Source organism: Salmo salar, chromosome 05 (assembly GCF_965601325.2).
Source record: "Salmo salar chromosome 05, fSalSal1, whole genome shotgun sequence".
In the NCBI taxonomy this organism is placed as follows: domain Eukaryota; kingdom Metazoa; phylum Chordata; class Actinopteri; order Salmoniformes; family Salmonidae; genus Salmo; species Salmo salar.
The window spans coordinates 73,089,880-73,115,008 of NC_138295.1; the positions used below are offsets into that span (position 1 = coordinate 73,089,880).

The following is a 25,129-nucleotide window of genomic DNA, read 5'->3' on the forward strand; positions in this document are numbered from 1 at the left end:
TTTGCAATATTCTAAGTACATAGCCCAGGCATCACGGGCTAGCTATTTAGACACCCGGCAAGTTTAGCACTCACCAATATCAGATTTACTATTATAAAAGTTTGATTACCTTTTGTTGTCTTCGTCAGAATGCACTCCCAGGACTGCTACTTCAATAACAAATGTTGGTTTGGTCCAAAATAATCCATCGTTATATCCGAATAGCGGCGTTTTGTTCGTGCGTCCCAGACACTATCCGAATGGTAAAGAAGGGTCGCGCGCATGGCGCAATTCGTGACAAAAAAATCTAAATATTCCATTACCGTACTTCGAAGCATGTCAACCGCTGTTTAAAATCCATTTTTATGCCATTTTTCTCGTAAAAAAAGCGATAATATGTCCATTTAGCTAAACAGAGGAAAGAAACAAAGCTTTCGGTCGACGCGGGCACGAGCCTGAGTCTCACAGTACTGTAACCAGCCACTACCCAAACGCGCTACTTTTTTTCAGCCAGAGCCTGCAAAGCCACGATTCAGCTTTTTGCCGCCTTCTGAGAACCTATGGCAGCCGTAGGAAGTGTCACGGGACAGCTAAGATCCTCACTCTTCAATAAACAGAGACAAGAAGAACGACACCTTGTCAGACAGGCCACTTCCTGCATGAAATCTTCTCAGGTTTTTGCCTGCCATATGAGTTCTGTTATACTCACAGACACCATTCAAACAGTTTTAGAAACTTTAGGGTGTTTTCTATCCAAAGCCAATAATTATATGCATATTCTAGTTACTGGGCAGGAGTAGTAACCAGATTAAATCGGGTACGTTTTTTATCCAGCCGTGAAAATACTGCCCCCTAGCCATAACAGGTTAACTTTGGATTGGAGATGTTTGATGTGAGTCTGGAAGGAGAGCTTACAGTCTAACCAGACACCTAGGTATTTGTAGTTGTCCACATATTCTAATTCAGAACCGTCCAGAGTAGTGATGCTGGACGGGTGGGCAGGTGCAGGCAGCGATCAGTTGAAGAGCATGCATTTGGTTTTACTTGTATTTAAGAGCAGTTGGAGGCCACGGAAGGAGAGCTGTATGGCATTGAAGCTCGTCTGGAGGGTTGTTAACACAGTGTCCAAAGAAGGGCCAGAAGTATACAGAATGGTGTCGTCTGCGTAGAGGTGGATCAGAGACTCACCAGCAGCAAGAGCGACATCATTGATGTATACAGAGAAAAGAGTTGGCCCAAGAATTTAACCCTGTGGCACCCCCATAGAGACTACCAGAGGCCCGGACAACAGGCCCTCCGATTTGACACACTGAACTCTATCAGAGAAGTAGTTGGTGAACCAGGCGAGGCAATCATTTGAGAAACCAAGGCTATTGAGTCTGCCGATGAAGATGTGGTGATTGACAGAGTCGAAAGCCTTGGCCAGGTCAATGAATACGGCAGCACAGTATTGTTTCTTATCGATGTGGTTACGATATCATTTAGGACCTTGAGCGTGGCTGAGGTGCACCCATGACCAGCTCTGAAACCAGATTGCATAGCAGAGAAGGTGCGGTGGGATTCGAAATGGTCAGTAATCTGTTTGTTAACTTGGCTTTCGAAGACCTTAGAAAGGCAGGGTAGGATAGATATAGGTCTGTAGCAGTTTGGGTCAAGAGTGTCCCCTCCTTTGAAGAGGGGGATGACAGCAGCTGCTTTCCAATCTTTTGGAATATCAGACGACACGAAAGAGAGGTTGGACAGGCTAGTAATAGGGGTGGCAACAATTTCGGCAGATCATTTTAGAAAGAAAGGGTCCAGATTGTCTATCCCGGCTGATTTGTAGGGGTCCAGATTTTGCAGCTCTTTCAGAACATCAGCTGACTGGATTTGGGAGAAGGAGAAATGGGAAAGGCTTGGGCGAGTAGCTGTGGGGGGTGTAGTGCTGTTGACCATGGTAGGGGTAGCCAGGTGGAAAGCATGGCCAGCCGTAATAAAATGCTTATTGAAATTCTCAATTATAGTGGATTTATCAGAGGTGACAGAGTTTCCTATCCTCAGTGCAGTGGGCAGCTGGGAGGAGGTGTTCTTATTCTCCATGGACTTTACAGTGTCCCAGAACGTTTTGGAGTTTGTGTTGCATGAAGCAAATTTCTGCTTGAAAAGCTAGCCTTGGCTTTTCTAACTGCCTGTGTATATTGGTTTCTAACTTCCCTGAAAAGATGCATATCACGGGGGCTGTTCGATGCTAATGCAGAATGCCACAGGATGTTTTTGTGTTGGTTAAGGGCAGTCAGGTCTGGAGAGAACCAAGGGCTATATCTGTTCCTGGTTCTAAATTTCTTTAATGTGGCATGCTTATTTAAGATGGTGAGGAAGGCATTTAAAAAAAATAACCAGGCATCCTCTACTGACGGGACGAGGTCAATATCCTTCCAGGATACTCGGGCCAGGTCGATTAGAAAGGCTTGCTCACTGAAATGTTTCAGGGAGCGTTTGACAGTGATGAGTGGAGGTCGTTTGACCGCTGACCCATTACGGATGCAGGCAATGAGGCAGTGATCGCTGAGATCTTGGTTGAAAACAGCAGAGGTGTATTTAGAGGGCAAGTTGGTTAGGATGATATCTATGAGGGTGCCCGTGTTTACGGCTTTGGGGTGGTACCTGGGAGGTTCATTGATAATTTGTGTGAGATTGAGGGCATCAAGCTTAGATTGTAGGATGGCTGGGGTGTTAAGCATGTCCCAGTTTAGGTCACCTAGCAGCACGAGCTCTGAAGATAGATGGGGGGCAATCAGTTCACATATGTTGTCCAGAGCACAGCTGGGGGCAGAGGGTGGTCTATAGCAGGTGGCAACGGTGAGAGACTTGTTTTTAGAGAGATGGATTTTTAAAAGTAGAAGTTCAAATTGTTTGGGTACAGACCTGGATAGTAGGACAGAACTCTGCAGGCTATCTCTGCAGTAGATTGCAACACCGAACCCTTTGGACCTTCTATCTTGTCTGAAAATGTTGTAGTTAGGGATGAAGATTTCAGAGTTTTTGGTGGACTTCCTAAGCCAGGATTCAGACACGGCTAGGACATCCGGGTTGGCAGAGCGTGCTAAAGCAGTGAATAAAACAAACTTAGCGAGGAGGCTTCTAATGTTAACATGCATGAAACCAAGGCTATTACAGTTACAAAAGTCATCAAAAGAGAGCGCCTGGGGAATAGGAGTGGAGCTAGGTACTGCAGGGCCTGGATTCACCTCTACATCACCAGAGGAACAGAGGAGGAGTAGGATAAGGGTACGGCTAAAAGCTATGAGAATTGGTCGTTTATGACATCCGGAATAGAGAGTAAAAGGAGCATGTTTCTGGGGGCGATAAGATAGCTTCAAGGTATAATGTACAGACAAAGGTATGGTAGGATGTGAGTACAGTAGAGGAAACCCTAGGCATTGAGTGATGATGAGAGAGATATTGTCTCTAGAAACATCATTGAAACCAGAAGATGTCATAGCATGTGTGGGTGGTGGAACTGAAAGGTTGGATAAGGTATAATGAGCAGGGCTAGAGGCTCTACAGTGAAATAAGCCAATAAACACTAACCAGAAGAGCAATGGACAAGGCATATTGACATTAAGGAGAGGCATATGGAGAGGGATATGGTCACTAGTGTAACCAGGAGGAGAGGCCTCATTTAACACAGTAAATTCATCAGGCTTAAGCTATGTTTCAGTCAGGCCAATCACATCAAGATTATGATCAGTGATTAGTACATTGACTATAACTGTATTGGAAGTACGTAGCCCTATTTTGAGATGTGAGATATCACAATCTCTTTCAATAATGACAGGAAATGATGAAGTCTTTATTCCAGTGAAATTGTTAAAGTGAACATGTTTAGTTTTGCCCAACCTAGATCGAGGCACAGACACGTCTCAATGGGAATAGCTGAGCTGACTACACTGACTGTGCAGTGGCAGACTTCACTAAGCTGGCAGGCTTGCTAACAGCCTGCTGCCTGGCCTGCACCCTATTTCATTGTGGAGCTAGAGGAGTTAGAGCCCTGTCTATGTTCATAGATAAGATGAGACCACCCCTCCAGCTAGGATGGAGTCCGTCACTCATCAGCAGGCCAGGCTTGGTCCAATTTGTGGCTGAGTCCCAGAAAGAGGGCCAATTATCTACAAATTGTATATTTTGGGAGGGGCAGAAAACAGTTTTCAACCAGCGATTGAGTTGTGAGACTCTGCTGTAGAGCTCATCACTCCCCCTAACTGGGAGGGGGCCAGAGACAATTACTAGATGCCAACAGATCTTTCTAGCTGATTTACACGTTGAAGCTATGTTGCGCTTGGTGACCTCTGACTGTTTCATCCTAACATCGTTGGTGCCGACGTGGATAACAATATCCCTATACTCTCTACACTCACCAGTTAGCCAGCACCATCTTCAGATTAGCCTTTACGTCGGTAGCCCTGCCCCCTAGTAAACAGTGTATGACCGCTGGGTGATTCTTTTTAAGTCTAATACTGCATGTAATGGAGTCTCCAATGACAAGGGTTTTCAATTTGTCAGAGCTAATGGTGGGAGGCTTTGGCGGCTCAGACCCCGTAACAGGTGGAGGAGAGACCAGAGAAGGCTCGGCCTCTGACTCCGACTTGTTGCTTAATGGGGAGAACCGGTTGAAAGATTCTGTCAGCAATGAATGACACCGGTTGAGCATTCCGATAGCATTTCCTTCCAGAAGCCATGAGAAAGTTTTCCAGCTGCGGGGACTGTGCAAGTGGATTTATACTACTATCTGTACTTATTGTTGGCACACACGCTGTTTCATCCTTTCCTACACTTCAATTACCCTTGCCTAACGATTGTGTCTGAAGCTGGGCTTGCAGCACGGCTATTGTCACAATAAGGTGATAGTTTTCCTGTATATTATGAGTACAGCGACTGCAATTAGGTGGCTGTCATAATGGTGGGTGTAGCTGGTGTATGCAGTCAGGCGCAGGAGAGCAGAGAATTGGGAGCAACGTAACTTTACTCAGAATAATGAATGGTGCAAGGTAAAACACTACACTTGCCCAAACACAAATACACGAACATCAACTTTTATGCACGGGCAAAAAACAGCATCCATCGAAATAACCAGTCACCAACATACCGAACATGACATAAAACAATCCCGCACAACACCATGGGGGAAACAGAGGGTTAAATACGTGAACAATAATTAGGGGAATGAAAAACAGGTGTGTAGAAACAAAGACAAAACAAATGGAAAATGAAAAGTGGATCGGCAATGGCTAGTAGACCGGCGACACCGAGCGCCGGCCGAACAAGGAGAGGAACCGACTTCGGCTGAAGTCGTGACAATGGCATAATGTTAATGTTACTACTCAGCTTCGGCTGGTGAGGTCTTGTAGAACCATGTCCAGATAAAGTGTCCGAGTTGAAAAAGAGAAATATAAAATGCTATTAAATATTTTGAAAGTAAAAACCGTAAAGTTGGCAGGCAGCAAAGTAACGTTAGCAACAAAGTAGCAACAAACCGCACATCAGTGTGTTGCAAAGCAATCACTAGCCTGCTATTCATGGGAGTGGGTGTGTGGTCCAAGCATGGGTTTAAAGGTCTCTTTTCCAAGCATAAAAGGATAAACATTCAACACCATTGGGCTGGAAAAGGTTGAATAAATTGCCCATACTGTCAATCCAGCATGACTTCTGCTGCGTTCAAAACAACTGGAAACTCGGAACTGGGAAATCTTAGACTTCATTAAGTTCAAGACTGAGAAAATACGTTTTGAACAGTAATTTGGAAAGGCACACACCTGTGTGTATAAGGTCCCACAGTTGACACTGCATGTCAGAGCAAAAAACAAGCCATGAGGTCGAAGGAATTGTCCGTAGAGCTCCGAGACTGGATTGTGTCGTGGCACAGATCTGGGGAAGGTTACCAAAAGAATTCTGCAGCATTGAAGGTCCCCAAGAACACAGTGGCCTCCATAATTCTTAAATGGAAGAGGTTTGGAACCACCAAGACTCTTCCTAGAGCTGGCTGCACTCCACCAATCAGGCCTTTATACAGCCCGCTTGGAGTTTGCCAAAAGGCACCTAAAGACTCTCAGACCATGAGAAACACCAGATTCTCTGGTCTGATGAAACCAAAATTTAACTTTTTGGCCTGAATGCCAAGAGTCCCGTCTGGAGGAAACCTGGCACCATCCCTACGGTGAAGCATGGTGGAGCAAGCATTGTGCTGTGGTGATGTTTTTCAGCGGCAGGGACTGGGAGACTAGTCAGGATCAAGGGAAAGATTAATGGAGCAAAGTACAGAGAGATCCTTGATGAAAACCTGTTCCAGAGCTCTCAGGACCTCAGACTGGGGCGAAGGTACACCTTCCAAAAGGACAATGACCGTAAGCACTGTCATGTCTTGGCTATCATTAATGTGATGACAATTGTTTTATCAAATCAATGAACTATGTTTAATTATTAGGATGATTAAATTAATCCTGTAACAATTAACTCCTTAGCAATCTTGGAGCACCACGGAAAAGTTTATTTAACGAGTCACCGGTTTCCCGAATTAAGTCTTAAAGATATAAATATCTCTTACATTTCAGTCATCAATCAGTCATTAATTAATTGTTTACCTTCTGTCAGTCTCATTCTGAATGTTGCAAAATCCTTGGATATCTGCACGAACCCTAGCATAAATGATGAATCAGCGATATATAAATTGGCTTAATTATTTATTTACTAACTCACTAAATAATCACACAAAACTACATAAACACACAAACAGTTGGTTATTGGTTACTAACACAATGCAAGGAAGAAGGTCCCTAGTGGACTAAACCGATATGATCGCTTGGTAGACAATGGAAAGGGGTGGGGACAGATAAAGAGCGGAAAGACAGAATGGGACCCACTACACACAGTTGATAACTAGGCTCATTGAAATGCTAATACTTTGCACATGAACAGCCACTCATTCGAAAGGAATTGCAATGTATATATTTACACCTGTATGTCTTGTTGTCTCTCTGCTGAAATCGCCGGGCCATCTGCTGGCGAGTCAGTCGACAGAGTCTCTGGTTTGTCCACCAAAGATCAAAGTCTTTCGTAGTTGTAGCTCTGTTATAATGGATACGTCATTGGATAGAATGGATCTTTTCAAAGTACAACCCGGTGGTTCTTGGTCTCAGTTTGTTAGAATAGTTACTTTAGAGGTATCTACAGTGGTGAAAGGAAATTGTTCTTCTCTCTCTTCTTCGGTAGAGTTTCCTAGACTATTTTACATATATAGCTGCAGTCTGTGAATGTGTAGTCTTGTCGTTTTCTTAACCATTTCAACGTGTACAGCTGGCGCTGCACGTAGCTGGTCTGGTGGAGTCTAATCATTCGTGACGTCCAGTTCAACACTGCCCGCCTGCTTGGTCTCATGTAAATTTTGTCACGAATGGGTTTTATGCATTCGGGGGAAAAGGTGCATTCCCTCCTTTTGTTGTAATGTCTGTGCTCGCGTGGGCGTGGCCACTGACTTGGTTAAGACTTCATATGAAAACAATTCTCTCATTTAGAAAGCTAACATCACATTACATCTTCTCACAAATAGTTTCATATTTAATCATATCAGTTCCCCAACATTTGGGTGTGACCCTGACAACTGGGAAATATATACATTCAGAGATTCAGTTATGTTGTTATACTGTCCTTCATGAGATCCCAAAACACAACTGATCTGACATCTGTTGATGTTGGAGTTTTGGCGGGTGGACTCCCTTTGTTCCACAGAGGTTCTCTCCCTCAATATTGCATGACAAGGAAGAGAACGTTTCTGTAAGGTATTTACGACCGTCATAAAACGGGAGAGAGAGGGCACTGTAGAACAGACCCACTAACCTGATCCTTCGGATCCTCACCGGAGTCATGACAGCACACAGTCAAGACAACGCAGGAGTGGCTTCGGGGCAAGTCTCTGAATGTCCTTGAGTGGCCCAGTCAGAGCCTGGACTTGAACCTGATCGAACATCTCTGGAGAGACCTGAAATCAAATCAAATCAAATAGCTGTGCAGCGGCGTTCCCCATCCAATCTGACAGAGCTTGAGAGGATCTGCAGAGAAGAATGGGAGAAACTCCCCAAATACAGGTGTGCCAAGCTTGTTGCATCATACCCAAGAAGACACGATGCTGTCATCGCTGCTAAAGGTGCTTCAACAAAGTACTGAGTGAAGGGTCTAACTACTTATGTAAATGTGATATTTCCATTTTCTTTTTAATATAAATTAGCAACAATTTCTAAAAAACAGTTTTTGCTTCATCATTATGGGGTATTGTGTGTAGATTGATGAGGGAGATGTATTATATTTTTTCAATTTAAAATAAGGCTGTAACATAACAAAATGTGGAAAAAGTCAAGTGGTCTGAATACTTTTCCGAAGGCACTGTATGCATACTGTAGCTAAGAATTTAATACTAAGTATATGTTGTGTAGTAAGCTGTTAGTAGCCCATGTGCCTCATCCTAATAATTTGGTCCCTTTCCCCCTGATAATGTAGCCTACTGTCCTGACTTGGTGTTGCACATGTAGCCTACGGTTCTGACTTTTTATACATGGAGAAAGTGTAAGAACGGTCAATGTTCTAAATTCTGTCGCTGTACATTTCAAAAGTGCTGAACAAATAGTTATATTGACTACGTCCGTCCGTCCTAGCTCGCTCATGAATGTCTTAATCGAAATTACGGATTGCCTCTTGTCCGCTTGTCGTCCGCTTATGCAATAGTTTGTACATCTCAATTGTCAGTAGAAACCACATTTGTTTAAGCAAGTCAGCCATATCGGCTATATTTTTTTTAAAGGCAGTGTATGAGGCTGAATGAACTATTTCGCTGCCAGACAAGGTGTAGCAGTGGTAAGGATTCACTCCATGGTGCTGAAAAGAAAGCTCTGCTGTTGGGACAGCTTTATGTAGGCCCTAACTGTTTGTGGGCACTGTTTGTCACTGTTATAGTGCAATTCATGTATTGTTTAGTGTTGTGTAGTGGCTTTGCTGGCATGCATCCCCCAAAAATTGGGGGAGTTTGCTCCACCAAGATTTACATGCTAAAATCTGCTCTTCCTGGGGTCCAGCAAAATAAAGGCAGTTATACCATTTAAAAAACATTACAATACATTCACAACAGAGTTCACAACACATTAAGTATGTGCCCTCAGGCCACTACTCTACTACCACTTATCTACAACACAAAATCCATGGGTACGTGTGTGTATAGTGTGTATGTTATCACGTCTGTATGTATGTGTCTTTGCCTGTGTTTGTCTCTTCACAGTCCCCACTGTTCCATAAGGTGTATTTGTATCTGTTTTTTAAATCAAAATGTACTGCTTGAATGAGTTACTTGATGTGGAATAGAGTTTCATGTAGTCATGGCTCTATGTAGTACTGTGCACTTCCCATAGTCTGTTCTGGACTTGGGGACAGTGAAGAGACCTCTGGTGGCATGTCTTGTGATGTATGCATGGGTGTCCGAGCTGTGTGCCATTAATTCAAACAGACAGCTCGGTGCATTCAACATGTCAATACCTCTTTGAGCCAGGAGAGATTATCATGCAGATTATTAATGTTAGCTGTCTGTGTACATCCAAGGGCCAGCCGTGCTTCCCTGTTCTGAGCCAATTGCAATTTTCGGAAGTCCCTCTTTATGGCACCTGACCACACGACTAAACAGTTGTCCAGGTGTGACATAACTAGGGCCCGTAGGACCTGCTTTGTTGATAGTGCTGTTAAGAAGGCAGAGCAGCGTTTTATTATGGACAGACTTCTCCCCATCTTAGATACTATTGTATCAATATGTTTTGACAATGACAGTTTGCAATCCAGGGTTACTCCAAGCAGCTTAGTCACCTCAACTTTGCACATTATTCATTACAAGATTTAGTTGGGGTTTAGGGTTTAGTGAATGATTTGTCCCAAATATAATGCTTTCAGTTTGTTTATATATATATTTAGGACTCACTTATTCCTTGACACCCATTCTGAAACTAACTGCAGCTCTTTGTTAAGTGTTCAATCATTTCGGTCGCTGTAGTAGCTGACGTGTATAGTGTTGAGTCATCCGCAAACATAGACATACTTGAATTACTCAAAGCCAGTGGCATATAGTTAGTAAATATTGAAAAAAGGGACCTAGGTAGCTGCCCTAGGGAATTCCTTATTCTACCTGGATTATGTTGGAGAGGCTCCAATTAAAGAACACTCTCTGTGGTAACACTTTCGGTAACCTTTCGGCTACTGGCTCTAACCACTAGGCTACCTAAAACCAGATTTGGTTGTAAAGCCATAAGCCATACATTTTTCCAGCAGCAGACTATGATCGATAATGTCAAAAGCCCTGCTAAAGTCTAACAAAACAGCCCCCCCCAATCTTTATATCATACATTTTTCTCTGCCAATCATCAGTCATTTGTGTAAGTGCTGTGCTAGTTGAATTTCCTTCCCTATATGCGTGCTGAAAGTCTGTTGTCAATTTGATTACTGTAAAATAGCATCGTATCTGGTCAACAACAACAACAAAATCCCAAAAGTTTACTATCTTGGCAACAGGCTGATTGGTTGGCTATTTGAGCCGGTAAATGGGGCTTTACTATTCTTAAGTAGCAGAATGACTTTTGCTTCCCTCCAGGCCGGAGGGCACACACTTTCTAGTAGGCTTAGATTGAAGATATGGCACTTTGTGACAACTGCTGCTCTATAGATACATTTGATTGTTCATCTTTCTCATCTCATCTGTCCGTCTCTGTTGCCTTTATTCTTGTTTCCGCCACTCTGTCAATCTACTTAGTTTGTCGATATCTTTCTGGGCCAAGTCAAACAGAGACGTTTTTGAACATGACTTTTAGACTCTTTAGTTAAACTCCCCACTCAAACAAACAGTCAGCTACAGTACCTGGAATGCTGAGAGGCTGTGGTATACAGAGTGAGGATTTCAGGTCTTACACAGCAGGTTCATTCACCATAGTCTCTCCTGTCTAATCACAGTCATGGACTGGGTCTATTCAACACTCTGGTGAGTCTACTGTTGTTGTTTCTATTGTTGTTTCTGGCAAATTTTCCATGTCTCCCCTGCTTGGATTCAAGTTGTCGTAATATTATTAAACAGACGTATGAATTATGAGATCATGACTAATCAGTTATCAAAATACTTTTTGTACAGTATGTCTCAACATGATATTTTTATGATCAGACACACTTAGTCTCAAATCTCCCCTTCCCCATATACTGTGTGTCCAGGCTGCTGGGTGTGTCTGTGTGTGAGTTTTGGGTTCCAGTCTCTTCTGCAGTGATTGGCTGTGGGGAACCTGAACCGTTGCCAAATGGAGGGGTGACGTTCATATCTGGCTCTCAGAACCAGCACCTCTCGGTCATTAAGTACCACTGCAATAAGCAGTTCTACAGTCTTCCTGAAGAACATAACGGTGAGACTAAAATCATCCTTATATTCTTCACTAGAGTGACATCTGTTTTCAACCTGCAGGTCTCTAATCTTTTGTAAATTAAACAACTACAACTATTCAATGCCTAATGCATGTATCGTGTAATGACATCTCTGACACGCATGTTTATCAGGAAACTTCACATGCTCATCAGACGGAAAGTGGAAAGACCGCCTGAACAGCTCACTGATTCCTCAATGTATCCCAGGTAACTCACAGTTTCACCCTTGCGCGTGCGTGTGTGTGTGTGTGTGTGTGTGTGTGTGTGTGTGTGTGTGTGTGTGGTGTGCACGGTGTATTGTTTTCTCTCCCTGTGTGTATCTAGTCAGTCTGTCTCTCGATGACCAGTAGGGGTCTCTGTCTGTCCATAGTGTGTGGTCGTCCTACAGTGAACCTCCCAGGATTTGGAAGGATTTTGGGGGGAAAGCCAGCTCCAGCTGGATCCTTCCCCTGGCAGGTGTTGCTGAGAGCTAATGGTAGAGGAGGAGGGATAGTGATCGGGGACCGCTGGATCATGACTGCAGCACATGTCCTGGATCAATATCCCTGGCGGTTTCTTAGGGTGAGGTGTGTGTGTTAATGAACAGAAACATGGGTTATCTTTCTGACTTGACTCATCTGTTTCTGTGCTAGATATATGATATGATACAATGGAAAAAATATCTGTCTGACTGCTGTTTAAGTGTATATCTTAAGTGTGACTAATTTACCCTGTCCAAAGGTATATGTTGGACACAACAAAGTGGAAACCCTTACCCAGTCTCCACCTCTTGAGGTCGCCTCAGTCCATATTCACTCTGACTACAACAATGTAGACAATGTAAACTATGACCATGACATCGCCCTGATCCATCTCAAACATCCAATCACTTTCAATGCTCATATCATGCCACTGTGTCTGCCAGCAAAGGACGCTAAATACCCGACTTGGCGGAATGGGTAAGCGTAGGTTTTATGTCTAAAACAGTCAGCTGCAAATATCTGCATGTTAATCTTTTACTCAATTTGTGCATATTTGCAGATTTTCATATTGATTGTTTAAATTATTGAGTCGCACAACAGCTTATGTCTATTCCGTTCTCTCTTTCTCTCTGCTTCAGCTTAATTTCAGGATTTGGCCTGAAAGAGAGTGATATGTCTACCAATAACCTCATGTATGTTCCTCTACCTGTGGTGAACCAGACAATCTGTAGAAATTCTATTGACATAGTGAGAAAGGAAAAAAATCTCAGTCTAACAGACAACATGTTCTGTGCTGGAAATTTTGAGGGAGGCAAGGACTCCTGTATGGGGGACAGTGGAGGAGCGTATGTCCTGAAGGAGGGTGATTATTTCTGGGCAGCAGGGATCGTCAGCTGGGGGATTAACTGTGGAGAGCCTGGAAAATATGGGGTCTACACGCGTGTGGCTAACTACGTAGACTGGATCAAGAAGACCATAGAGGAGGAAGAGCAAAAAACAAGTGAGAAACATTCTAAAATATAACTATTATGGATGTGTTTGTGTGTTTTGTTGTTTTGTGCATGTGCATGTGCTCAACCCAAGATGGCGTAGCAGTGCAGACGTGGTTTGTCGTCCTCTCGTTCGCTTTTTGTCTTTTTCGTCTTTTTTGTATATATTTCAATTTATTTTTCAATCTCTTTTCCATTTTTTTATTAAATACACCTTCCGGTAACCTGCCTCACTCAATGTGACACGGATCTTCTATTTTTTTTTAGACCTTATAGCCAAAACTTTCATCAGAAGCCTGCCATCAGAGGCTAGCCAGCTAATTAGCTACTAGTTATTTAGTCATTGTTAGCCACGCTAGCAGCCTTTACCCTCTGCACAGGCACCAGACGTTTTTTAGCCTGGATAATACCTGCCAGCCTCGGACTGTTTATCTCCACTACAACGCCGGATTCCTGCCGTAAACCCTGGACCATTACTTCTGGTCATCACAGCTAGCTGCCACCGAATGACCCAGCCCCGAAGCTAGCCCTGAGCCAGGTGCATCTCCCGGCTAGCAAACTAAATTACTACAACTACAATACCTCTTTCATCTGGCCCGGTCCCTTCGTCAACACGGTGCCCTGCCGTATCACCACGACTGGTCCGCAGACATAATTCCACCCGCTGTTCCCTCAATCGGCCTTTGCCGGACTACTTACCCCGGCCTGCTAACTTTAAAGGCTGTGTCTCCCGCGTGCCAGCGTAGTAACGACTACGCCTCGGGTTCCCTGCTCCATCTATTGCTGTTCACTGGACCCTATGATCACTTGGCTACAAAGCTGATGCCTGCTGGACCGTTCATTTATCACGGTACTCCTTTTTGTTTATTTTTTGGTTTATCTGTCGGCCCTAGCCCTGATCTAAGGCCCTGTGTGTAGTTAACTGACCCTCTCTGCCCATTCATCGCCATTTTACCTGTTGTTGTTGTCTTAGCTGATTAGCTGTTGTTGTCTTACCCGTTGTTGTCTTAGCTAGCTCTCCCAATCAACACTTGTGATTGCTTTATGCCTCGCTTTATGTCTCTCTCAAATGTCAATATGCCTTGTAATCTGTTGTTTAGGATAGTTATCATTGTTTTAGTTTACAGTGGAGCCCCTAGCCCCACTCTACATGCCTCAGATTCCTCCTTTGTCCCATCTCCCACACATGCAGTAACCTCACCCAGTATAACCAGCACATCCAGAGATGCAACCTCACTTATCACCACTCAGTGCCTGGGCTTACCTCCACTGTACCACACCCCACCATACCCCTGTCTGCACATTATGCCCTGAATCTATTCTACCACACCCAGAAATCTGCTCCTTTTATTCTCTGTCCCCAACGCACTAGACGACCAGTCTTGATATCCTTTAGCCGTACCCTCATCCTACTCCTCCTCTGTTCCTCGGGTGATGTAGAGGTTAACCCAGGCCCTGCGTGTCCCCAAGCACTCTCATTTGTTGACTTCTGTAATCGAAAAAGCCTTGGTTTCATGCATGTTAACATCAGAAGCCTCCTCCCTAAGTTTGTTTTACTCACTGCTTTAGCACACTCCGCCAACCCTGATGTCCTTACCATGTCTGAATCCTGGCTTAGCCTCACTAGGGTAGGGGGCACTATTTTCACCTCCGGATGAAAAGCGTGCCCAAAGTAAACTGCCTGCTACTCAGGCCCAGAAGCTAGGATATGCATATAATTGGTATATTTGGATAGAAAACACTCTAAAGTTTCCAAAACTGTTAAAATAATGTCGGAACTGATATGGCCGGTGAAAACCTGAGAAAATAATATTTTTGTAGTTTTCTATTGAATGCCATTACAGTATCCATTGACTTAGGACTCAAATTGCACTTCCTATGGCTTCCACTAGATGTCAACAGTCTTTAGAAATTGTTTCAGGCTTGTATTCTGGAAAATGAGGGAGTAAGACCACTTTGAATGAGTGGACCCTGCTGTGTCCCAGAGGTTTTTCATGCGAGCGACCGAGAGTGCGCCTTTCTTGTTTTCCTTTTATATTGACGAAGCTTTTGTCCGGTTGAAATGTTATTGACTAAAAACAACCTGAGGATTGATTATAAACATCGTTTGACATGTTTCTATGAACTTTACTGATACTTTTCGGAATTTTCGTCTGTCTGTTGTGACTGCCTTTGAGCCTGTGGATTACTGAACAAAACGCCTGAACAAAACTGAGGTTTTTGGATATAAAGAGGGACTTTATCGAACAAAATGAACATATATTGAGTAAATGGGAGTCTTGTGAGTCCAACCATATGAAATTCATCAAAGGCAAGTGATTAATTCTATCACTATTTCTGACTTGTGTAACTCCTCTACTTGGCTGGTAACTGTTTGTAATGATTTGTCTGCTGGGTGCTGTTCTCAGATAATCGCATGGTATGCTTTCGCCGTAAAGCCTTTTTTAAATCTGACACCGTGGTTGGATTAACAAGAAGTTCATCTTTAAACCGATGTATAACACTTGTATGTTTTATGAATTTTTATAATGAGTATTTTTATCTTTGAATTTGGCGCTCTGCAATTTCACTGGATGTTGGCCAGTTGGGACGGTAGCGTCCCACACCTGGCCCTTCTTTGGACACTGTGCTAACTAACCTCCAAACAAGCTTCAATGCCATACAACACTCCTTCTGTGGCCTCCAACTGCTCTTAAACGTTAGTAAAACCAAATGCATGCTTTTCAACCGTTCGCTGCCGGCACCCGCCCGCCCGACTAGCATCACTACCCTGGACGGTTCTGACTTAGAATATGTGGACATCTACAAATACCTAGGTGTCTGGCTAGACTGTAAACTCTCCTTCCAGACTCATATCAAACATCTCCAATCCAAAATTAAATCTAGAATTGGCTTTCTTTTTCGCAACAAAGCCTCCTTCACTCATGCCGCCAAACTTACCCTCGTAAAACTGACTATCCTACCGATCCTCGACTTCTACAAAATAGCTTCCAACACTCTACTCAGCAAAGTGGATGCAGTCTATCACAGTGCCATCCGTTTTGTTACCAAAGCCCCTTATACCACCCACCACTGTGACCTGTATGCTCTAGTCGGTTGGCCCTCGCTACATATTCGTCGCCAGACCCACTGGCTCCAGGTCATCTATAAATCTATGCTAGGTAAAGCTCCGCCTTATCTCAGTTCACTGGTCACAATAACAACACCCACCCATAGCACGCGCTCCAGCAGGTATATTTCACTGGTTATCCCCAAAGCCAACTCCCCCTTTGGTCGCCTTTCCTTCCAGTTCTCTGCTGCCAGTGACCGGAACAAATTGCAAAAATCACTGAATCAGGAAACTTATATTTCCCTCACTAACTTTAAACATCAGCTATCTGAGCAGCTAACCGATCGCTGCAGCTATACATAGTCCATCTGTAAATAGCCCACCCAATCTACCTACCTCATCCCCATATTGTTTTTATTTACTTTTCTGCTCTTTTGCACACCAGTATCTCTATTTGCACATCATCATCTGCTCATTTATCACTCCAGTGTTAATCTGCTAAATTGTAATTACTTCGCTCCTATGGCCTATTTATTGCCTTCCTCCTCACGCCATTTGCACACACTGTACATAGACTTTTTTTCTATTGTGTTATTGACTGCACGCCTGTTTATTCCATGTGTAACTCTGTGTTGTTGTTTGTGTCGCACTGCTTTGCTTTATCTTGGCCAGGTCGCAGTTGTAAATGAGAACTTGTTCTCAACTGGCCTACCTGGTTAAATAAAGGTGAAATAAAACTTTTTTTTTTAAAGTGCTTTGGCTGTATGCTTTTCTACGGTAATAATGGACCCAATGTGGAATAGGAACTACTGCTGAGAGGAGAAGTGACATTTTGTTCTTTTCCTGATCCACCAGTCTGTGGAAGACCCATGGTGTCCATAGAAATACACCAGAGGATTCTGGGAGGAGAGGTAGCTCCAAAAGGAACATTCCCCTGGCAGATGCTTCTCAGTGTGGAAGGAGGGCGATCAGGAGGGATGGTCATTGGGGACAGGTGGATCCTGACTGCTGCTCATGGCCTGGTGCATCAACATAACAACCAAGTCATCAAGAAGAGTGAAGTTATGGTAGTGCAATAATGATTATGGCAGTGTTTACATAATGACTAGGGCCAGGTGTTTTTTCTGATTAACTCTGGTTGAGAATTATAGGTTAATCATAGAAAAACTCCTGGCCCTTCATCTGAGATGACAAAGATTGAGGAAGGAGTGGAGAGACAATAAACATGCTTCTGGGTGCTCATAGTTGAAGAAACTACTATTTCCACCCAGCAGTTAAATGCAGTAACTGACTGAAATTCACACACATTTTCCTTCACTTCATAACAGGCATACGTTGGCGACAACAATGTGGAAAACCTCCTTCAGTCTCCACCTCTTGAAGTGGCCTCTCTCCATCCTCACCCTGGGTACAACAACACAGACGGTTTATCCTTCAACCACGACATTGCCTTGATCAAGCTCCAACACCCACTCACATTTAGTAGTTCCATCATGCGAGTGTGTCTGCCTGAAAAGGGTGCTGAATACTCCACTGGAAGAGTTGGGTAAGAGTTGACTCTCCTGTGCAGTAAATGTTTGATCTTTGACAGTATAGTTATTGGGCATTCTCTATTTCTGTTTCCATTGTATTTTTTTTTAAATCCTAAAACTACCTCAATGCATGTCACGTATCTCAAGGAGCAGAAAATGGGTGAGTCAGGCGCAGGAGACGAAATGTCCGTAGAATATATATTTAATAATGTCCAGAGTGAATACAACGACTAGGCAGGGTGCAAACCACAACCAAGAGGGAGAACAGCTCCAAGCTCAAAAAATACACGGGGTGCAGCCCGGCAACCCTATAGCCTATCAAAAATGTTGTGTAAATAAAACACATAGGAAAAATCATCCAGCCCTTAACCTCAACGTAACACAGAACAATCCCGCACAAATCCCAAACAAGAAACAGACAAACTAAATACTCTCCCACTAATTACAAACAAGGAACAGGTGCGTACTAAACAGACATAACCAACAGACACATGAAACATGGATCGGTGGCAGCTAGTAAGCCGGCGACGACGACCGCCGAGCGCCGCTCGACCAGGGAGTGGCGCTACCTTCTGTGGACGTTGTGACAATGCAATGGAAATGGAAGCTATGATACTGCATTTGTCATTTCTCTCTCTCTAACCTTGTTATACTTGGTTCTAACTTGCATCCTTTGTCCTGATCTTGTCCACATTCTGATTGTGCCCAAAATATTACACAGGTGTAGACAATCAAAAGACACATTGTGATCTGATTGTGATCAGATCATCCTGCCCACTTCCGGAGGAAGTCAGACATACATTGTGTCTGGATATCTTACATTTGTAGACAGATCTGGACAGAGAAATCATTTAAATCATCATCATTATTCCGCCTTCTAAAATCAGTGACAGATATTGACCAATTACATCACAATGTGTCTTAGAATAAATAAATATTATTTTGGAAGAATATCTGTTTAATAATTTGAATAAATGAAGGGACCAGGAATTTGGTCACAATGTAGACACAGTGGATGGATAACAGACACATTTAAATAGCATGTGTAGCACAGGAGGTTGGCGGCACCTTAATTGCCCTCAAAGCTCATCAATAAGCTAAGGGCCCTGAGCCTAAACACCTCCCTCTGCAACTGGATCCTGGACTTTCTGATGGGCCGCCCCCAGGTGATAAGGGTAGGTAACAACACATCCGCCACGCTGATCCTCAACACCGGGGCCCCTCAGGGGTGCGTGCTCAGTCCCCTCCTGTGCTCCCAGGTCACTCATGACTGCATGGCCAGGCACGACTCCAACACCATCATTAAGTTTGCCGATGACACAACAGTGGTAGGCCTGATCACAGAGAACGACGAGACAGCCTATAAGGAGTAGGTCAGAGCCCTGGCCGTGTGGTGCCAGGATAACAACCTCTCCCTCAACGTGATCAAGACAAACAAGATGATTGTGGACTACAGGAAAAGGAGGGCCAAGCACACCCCCATTCTCATCGACGGGGCTGTAGTGGAGCAGGTTGAGAGCTTCAAGATCCTTGGTGTCCATATCCCCAACAAACTAACATGGTCCAAGCACACCAAGACAGTAGTGAAGAGGGCACGATAAAACCTATTCCCCCTCAGGAGACTGAAAAGATTTGGCATGGGTCCACAGATCCTCAAATGGTTTTACAGCTGCACCATCGAGAGCATCCGGACGGGTTGCATCACTGCCTGGTATGGCAGCTGCTCAGCCTCCGACTGCAAGGCACTACAGAGGGTAGTGCGTACAGCCCAGTACATCACTGGTGCCAAGCTTCCTGCCATCCAGGACCTCTATACCAGGCGGTGTCAGATGAAGGCCCTAAAAATTGTCAAAGACCCCTGCCACCCTAGTCATAGAATGTAATCTCTGCTACCGAACGGCAAGCGGTACCGGAGCGCCAAGTCTAGGCCTGTCACGTCCTGACCATAGAGTGGTCTTATTTTCTATGGTAGAGATGGTCAGGACGTGACTAGGGGGTTTATCTAGTTTATTTTTCTATGTTATGTTCTAGTTCCTTTTTCTATGTTGGGGTTTTGGTATGATTCCCAATTAGAGGCAGCTGGTCATCGTTGTCTCTAATTGGGGATCATATTTAAGGAGTTGTTTTTCCCACCTGTGTTTGTGGGAGATTATTTTTGAGTTAGTGCATGTAGCACCTCTTCGTTACGGTTTGTTGTTTTGTTTATGATTTATTGTATGTCTTGCATAGTTTCACATTAAAATGTAAATATGTGGAACGATACCCACGATGCGCTTTGGTCCGTTCCTACACACAGTCGTGACAGAATCTCCCACCACCAGAGGACCAAGCAGCGTGGTCAAGAGGAATGGACCTGGGAGGAAATACTGGACGGGAAAGGACCCTGGAGGCAGGAAGGGGAGTATCGCCGTCCGAAGGAGGAGATAGAGGCTGCGAGAGCAGAACGGCGACGATACGAGGAACTATACTAACAACGGAAGCCCGAGAGGCAGCTCCAAAAAAAACGGGGAGTTTGGTGGAGTCAGGTTTGGGACCTGAGCCAACTCCTCATGCTTACCGTGGAGAGCCGAGGGGTGAACCAGAGCCAGTCAGGGAGACGAGTGAGGAACTCGACGCAAAATTCCGGAGAGGTGTTGGCATTGAGAGCGCTGCAGAGCGGGCGTGCTGAGGAGCGTGACACCAGTCCGGTTTCATATGCACCAGTTTCACGCATCTGGCCTTCAGTGCGCCTCCCCAGTCCGGTACGTCCTGTGTCTCCTCCACGCACTCTCTTTAAGGAGCGCGTGACCAGACAGGCACCGTGTTATGCAGTGATGCGCACCGTATCTCCAGTGCGTCTCCACACCCCAGTGCGTCCTGTGCCAGCGCCCCGCACGTGCCGGGCTAAAGGGAGCATTCAGCCAGGACGGATTGTGCCAGCTCTACGCTCCAGACCTCCAGTGCGCCTCCACGGTCCAGTACATCCTGTGCCTCCTCCTCGCACTCTTCCTGAAGTGCGTGTCCTCAGTCAGGTACGTCCTGTGCCTGCTCCCCGTAAAGGGAGTAGTACACAGCGTTGTACGAGATCTTCAGTTTCTTGGCAATTTCTCGCATGGAATTGCCTTCATTTCTCAGAACAAGAATAGACTGACAAGTTTCAGAAGAAAGTTATTTGTTTCTGGTCATTTTGAGCCTGTTATCGTACCCACAAATGCTGATGCTCCAGATACTCAACTAGTCTGAAGAAGTCCAGTTGTATTGCTTTCTTAATCAGCACAACCGTTTTCAGCTGTGCTAACATAATTGCAAAAGGGTTTTCTAATGATCAATTAGCCTTTTAAAATGATAAACTTGGATTAGCTAACATAACGTGCCATTGGAACAAAGGAGTGATGGTTGCTGATAATGGGCCTCTGTACGCCTATGTAGATATTCCATAAAGAATCTGCCGTTTCCAGCTACAATAGTCATTTACAACATTAACAATGTCTACACTGTATTTCTGATCAATTTTATGTTATTTTAATGGACAGAAAATGTGCCTTCCTTTCAAAAACAAGGACATTTCTAAGTGACCCCAAACTTTTGAACGGTAGTGTACATGTACATATTACCTCAATTACCTCGACTAACCAGTGCCCCCGCACATTAACTCTGTACCGGTACCCCCTGTATATAGCCTCGCTATTGTTATTTTACTGCTGCTCTTTAATTATTTGTTACATTTATTATTATTTTTGGGGGTGTATTTTTCTTAAATCTGCATTGTTGTTTAAGGGCTTGTAAGTAAGCATTTCACTGTAAGGTCTACACCTTTTGTATTCAGGGCATGTGACAAATAAAATGTGATTTTGATTTGATTTGAATTGAATTGGGGAGGACGGGCACGTGGTAATGGCTGGAGCGGAATCAGTGGAAAGGTATCAACAACATCAAACACATGGTTTCCATGTGTTTGATGCCATTCCCTTCGCTATGTTCCAGCCATTATTATGAGCCGTCCTCCCCTCAGCAGCCTCTGGAAATGTGGGCACAATCTGAATGTAGACAAGGTCAGGACAAAGGACCCATGTTAGCACCAGGTATAAACGGGGCTTCTCTCTCTTTCTCTCTCGATCTCTCTCTCCCTCCCTCTCTCAGCTGGGTTTCAGGGTTTGGCCTCAAAGATGATGATGAAATTCCCAGTAACCTCAGATATGTCCGGATTCCCCTGGTGGACCAGGTGAAGTGCAGAAGCTCTATTGATGAGGCGAGGAAGAAGAAGAGAGAAGCACCTGATTTGACAGACGGCATGTTCTGTGCCGGGTTACCAGAGGGTGGAAAGGACACCTGTGCAGGGGATGGTGGAGGGCCATATGTCCTGAAGTATGGGGGAGTTTTCTGGGCAGCAGGGATCGCCAGCTGGGGAATTGACTGTGGAGAGCCAGGCCAATATGGGGTCTACACCCGCGTAGCGAACTACGTAGACTGGATCAAGAAGACCATGGAGGAGAATTGAAATTATGGCTGAAAAATGATGCAAGAAATGTTTGAGTTTGTCGAGGATAGCAGCAAATATAAAAAATAAACATTAGATATGTTTTTTATTTAATTAAGGGTTTTCTGTAACTGGAGCATACATTTTAAGTCTGTTTTTTTAACATTACATAATTGTTATTATCAACTGTATAGCTCATTTGAATACACTGAGTGTACAAAACATTAGGAACACCTGCTCTTTCCATGACATACAGTGCATTCGGAAAGTATTTAGACCCCTTGACTTTTTCAAAATTATGTTACATTACAGCCTTACTCTAAAATGCATAAAATATAATACAATTGAAACGTCTAACCTCTGTGATTGCCAACAAGGGTTTTGCCACCAAGTACTAAGTCATGTTTTGCAGAGGCGTCAAATACTTATTTATCTCATAAAAATGCAAATCAATTTATAAATTTTTTTTACATGCGTTTTTCTGGATTTTTTGGTTGTTATTCTGTCTCTCACTGTTCAAATAAACCTACCGTTACAATTATAGACAGATCATTTCTTTGTCAGTGGGCAAACGTACAAAATCAGCAGGGGATCAAATACTTTTTTCCCTCACTGTACTTTTGTACCTGTTTCCTCCAGCATCTTCACAAGGTCCTTTGCCGTTGCTCTGGGATTGATTTGCACTTTTCGCACCAAAGTACGTTCATCTCTAGGATTCAGAACGCATCTGCTTCCTGAGCGGTATGACGGCTGCTTGGTCCCATGGTGTTTATACTTGCATACTATTGTTTGTACAGATGAATGTGGTACCTTCAGGCATTTGGAAATTGCTGCCAAGGATGAACCAGACTTGTGGAGGTTTTCTTTCTGAGGTCTTGGCTGATTTCTTTTGATTTTCCCATGATGTCAAGCAAATAGGCACTGAGTTTGAAGGTAGGCCTTGAAATACATCCACAGGTACACCTCCAATTGACTCAAATTATGTCAATTAGCCTATCAGAAGCTTCTAAAGCCATGACATAATTTTTTGGAATTTTCCAAGCTGTTTAAAGCTTGTTAACTTCTGACCCACAGGAATTGTGATACAGTGAATTATAAGTGAAATAATCTGTCTGTAAATAATTGTTGGAAAAATTACTTGTGTCATGCACAAAGTAGATGTCCTAACTGACTTGCCAAAACTATAGTTTGTTCACAAGAAATTTGTGGAGTGGTTGAAAAACGAGTTTTAATGACTCCAACATAAGTGTATGTTGACTTCCGACTTCAACTGTATATAACTACTGCTGTATACACCTTCTCTATGAATATACTGTCCACAATGTCTACACACACCATCATACCAGAGTCTGACAATGCTCCTTATAATATTTCTATATTTCTTAATAATTTTTGGGGGGTGAGGGGGATTTGGGTGTATTGTTTTGTATTGTTAGGTATTGCTTCCCTGTTGGAGCTAGGAACATACGCATTTCGCTACACCTGTGATACTATCTGTAAAATATATGTACTCAACCAATATTTATTTTTTTCTCGATTTGTCCATTCATCTAATTGCACTGTTACTATCCTGGAGTTATTTTGGAGTGTACGAACATGCACAGGTAGGTAGTGCACAGGTAGTCTACTTTTTGAAGTGATTTGTCTTTTGACAATAAGATGAAAACATCATGACTGGTTGTGTTCATGCCAAATTAATAGGTAATAAAAACAATTGTGTTAAATTACTATTAGGCCCATTAAAAAACATGTGCGGGTCCTGTGAAAAGAATTGAGACCCCCTGAAGGTATAATTCGCTGTCTGGAAAAGAGGGAGAAGAAAGGGTGTCATGGTAACAGAAGAGGAAAAGAGGAGGGGAGGAGCTAAAGAGCTTAGCACCATATTGACTTCACTTCATGTATCCCTTTCAGAAGACCTTGTCTGATTAACAGAAAATCCTAGATTCCTACTAGTTACAGTAAGAAGATGCAATCCTGTTGTTTTCCTGTCTCTTATTAAGAGGCAGAGTATATGCAGGAGGCAACCACCTCCTCCGTTCCCCTCATTTTGAAATTGCCTATTTCATCATCACCACGCACCCACTCACATTCAGTAGTTCCATCATGCGAGTGTGTCTGCCTGCAAAGGGTGCTGAATAATCCATTGGACGAGTTGGTTAAGAATAACATAATACAGTATATCGAATTTAGCAGATGCTTTTATCCAAAGTGACTTACAGTCATGCGTGCATAAATTGTTCATATGGGTGGCCCAAGATGGAATCGAACCCACTATCCTTGGTATTGTAAGCACCATGCTCTACCAACTGAGCCCCACAATGTCCTGTAAGAAGGATCTTCAGACAATATTTGACAGAATGTGTCTGTATGTCTTGTTATGGAAGGACTTTCTCTCACTCTTTCCTTCTCGGTTTCTATCCCAGCTGGGTTTTGGGGTTCAGTAATTCTAGTGGCAGTTATTCAGATGAGCTCAGATATGTTCGACTCTCCCTAGTGGACCAGGAGAAGTGCAGCAACACCATTGAGGAGGCGAAAGCAAAGGGAACATCAGACCATTACTCCACATGTAGACCACACATGCTCATATCATACAGTAGAACTCAGACAAAGAGGAGATCAAACTCTTCAGCACAGGTGAATTGCTTTAGACACCCTTGACTCTCAGACATGGGGCTCTATTTTAACAAACCCAAGTGGAACTCAGTTGGGGTCTCAAGTTACCTTTGAGAGTTAAAATAGTAGAATAAACAAGGTGCAAGTTCGAATTTGGTTGTGCATCAGCAGTTTTCCTCTAGTTTTGTCAGTCACTGACACTCACTCAATAAGCCATGACAGATTTAAAAAATTTGAATGGTAAATTAGTCTAGCCCATTATCTAAACTTGTAGTTATCATGGCCAATTACTGACCGGGCACACAGGGCACGTGCCAAGGGGCCTTGACCTCCAAGGGGCACCCATTGATTTTGTTAGTCACTCTCACTCAGATATCATTAACATGGTATAAGTCATGGCAAAATGTGTAGAATTGCAGGGAAAAAACTTTAAAACATGTTGCCCGCTTGGGCCTCCAAATCTCGCTTAGGGCCCCCAAAAGGCTAGAGCCGGGCTTGGCAACGTAAATTAAGTGCTGGTGGTAGCACTATAGGTTCAGGGGTGTGTCAGAAATATTTTGGCTATTTCCACAACCACAATTATGGTT

General features: G+C 43.7%; 1 protein-coding gene across 1 annotated transcript; it reads left to right on the top strand.

Annotated features, from left to right (window-relative positions):
• Positions 1–10,870: 10,870 nt before the first annotated feature.
• Positions 10,871–22,472, top strand: LOC106605721 (complement C1r subcomponent). The gene is made up of 9 exons (XM_045718747.2): positions 10,871–11,014; positions 11,239–11,423; positions 11,575–11,649; positions 11,813–12,003; positions 12,163–12,380; positions 12,542–12,903; positions 16,797–17,008; positions 17,270–17,487; positions 21,593–22,472. Exons 1-9 carry the CDS (start codon positions 10,989–10,991, stop codon positions 21,948–21,950), a joined length of 1,845 nt encoding a protein of 614 aa, XP_045574703.1. The 5' UTR covers positions 10,871–10,988; the 3' UTR covers positions 21,951–22,472.
• Positions 22,473–25,129: the final 2,657 nt, after the last annotated feature.

What these genes read in the sequence shown, in the direction of transcription:
- LOC106605721 (XM_045718747.2), top strand. Translation starts at nt 10,989, where the DNA reads ATGGACTGGGTCTATTCAACACTCTG. An exon ending in TCTTCCTGAAGAACATAACG is followed by an intron (nt 11,424 to 11,574) that starts GTGAGACTAAAA and finishes CATGTTTATCAG; the next exon opens with GAAACTTCACATGCTCATCA. An exon ending in TACCCGACTTGGCGGAATGG is followed by an intron (nt 12,381 to 12,541) that starts GTAAGCGTAGGT and finishes TCTCTGCTTCAG; the next exon opens with CTTAATTTCAGGATTTGGCC.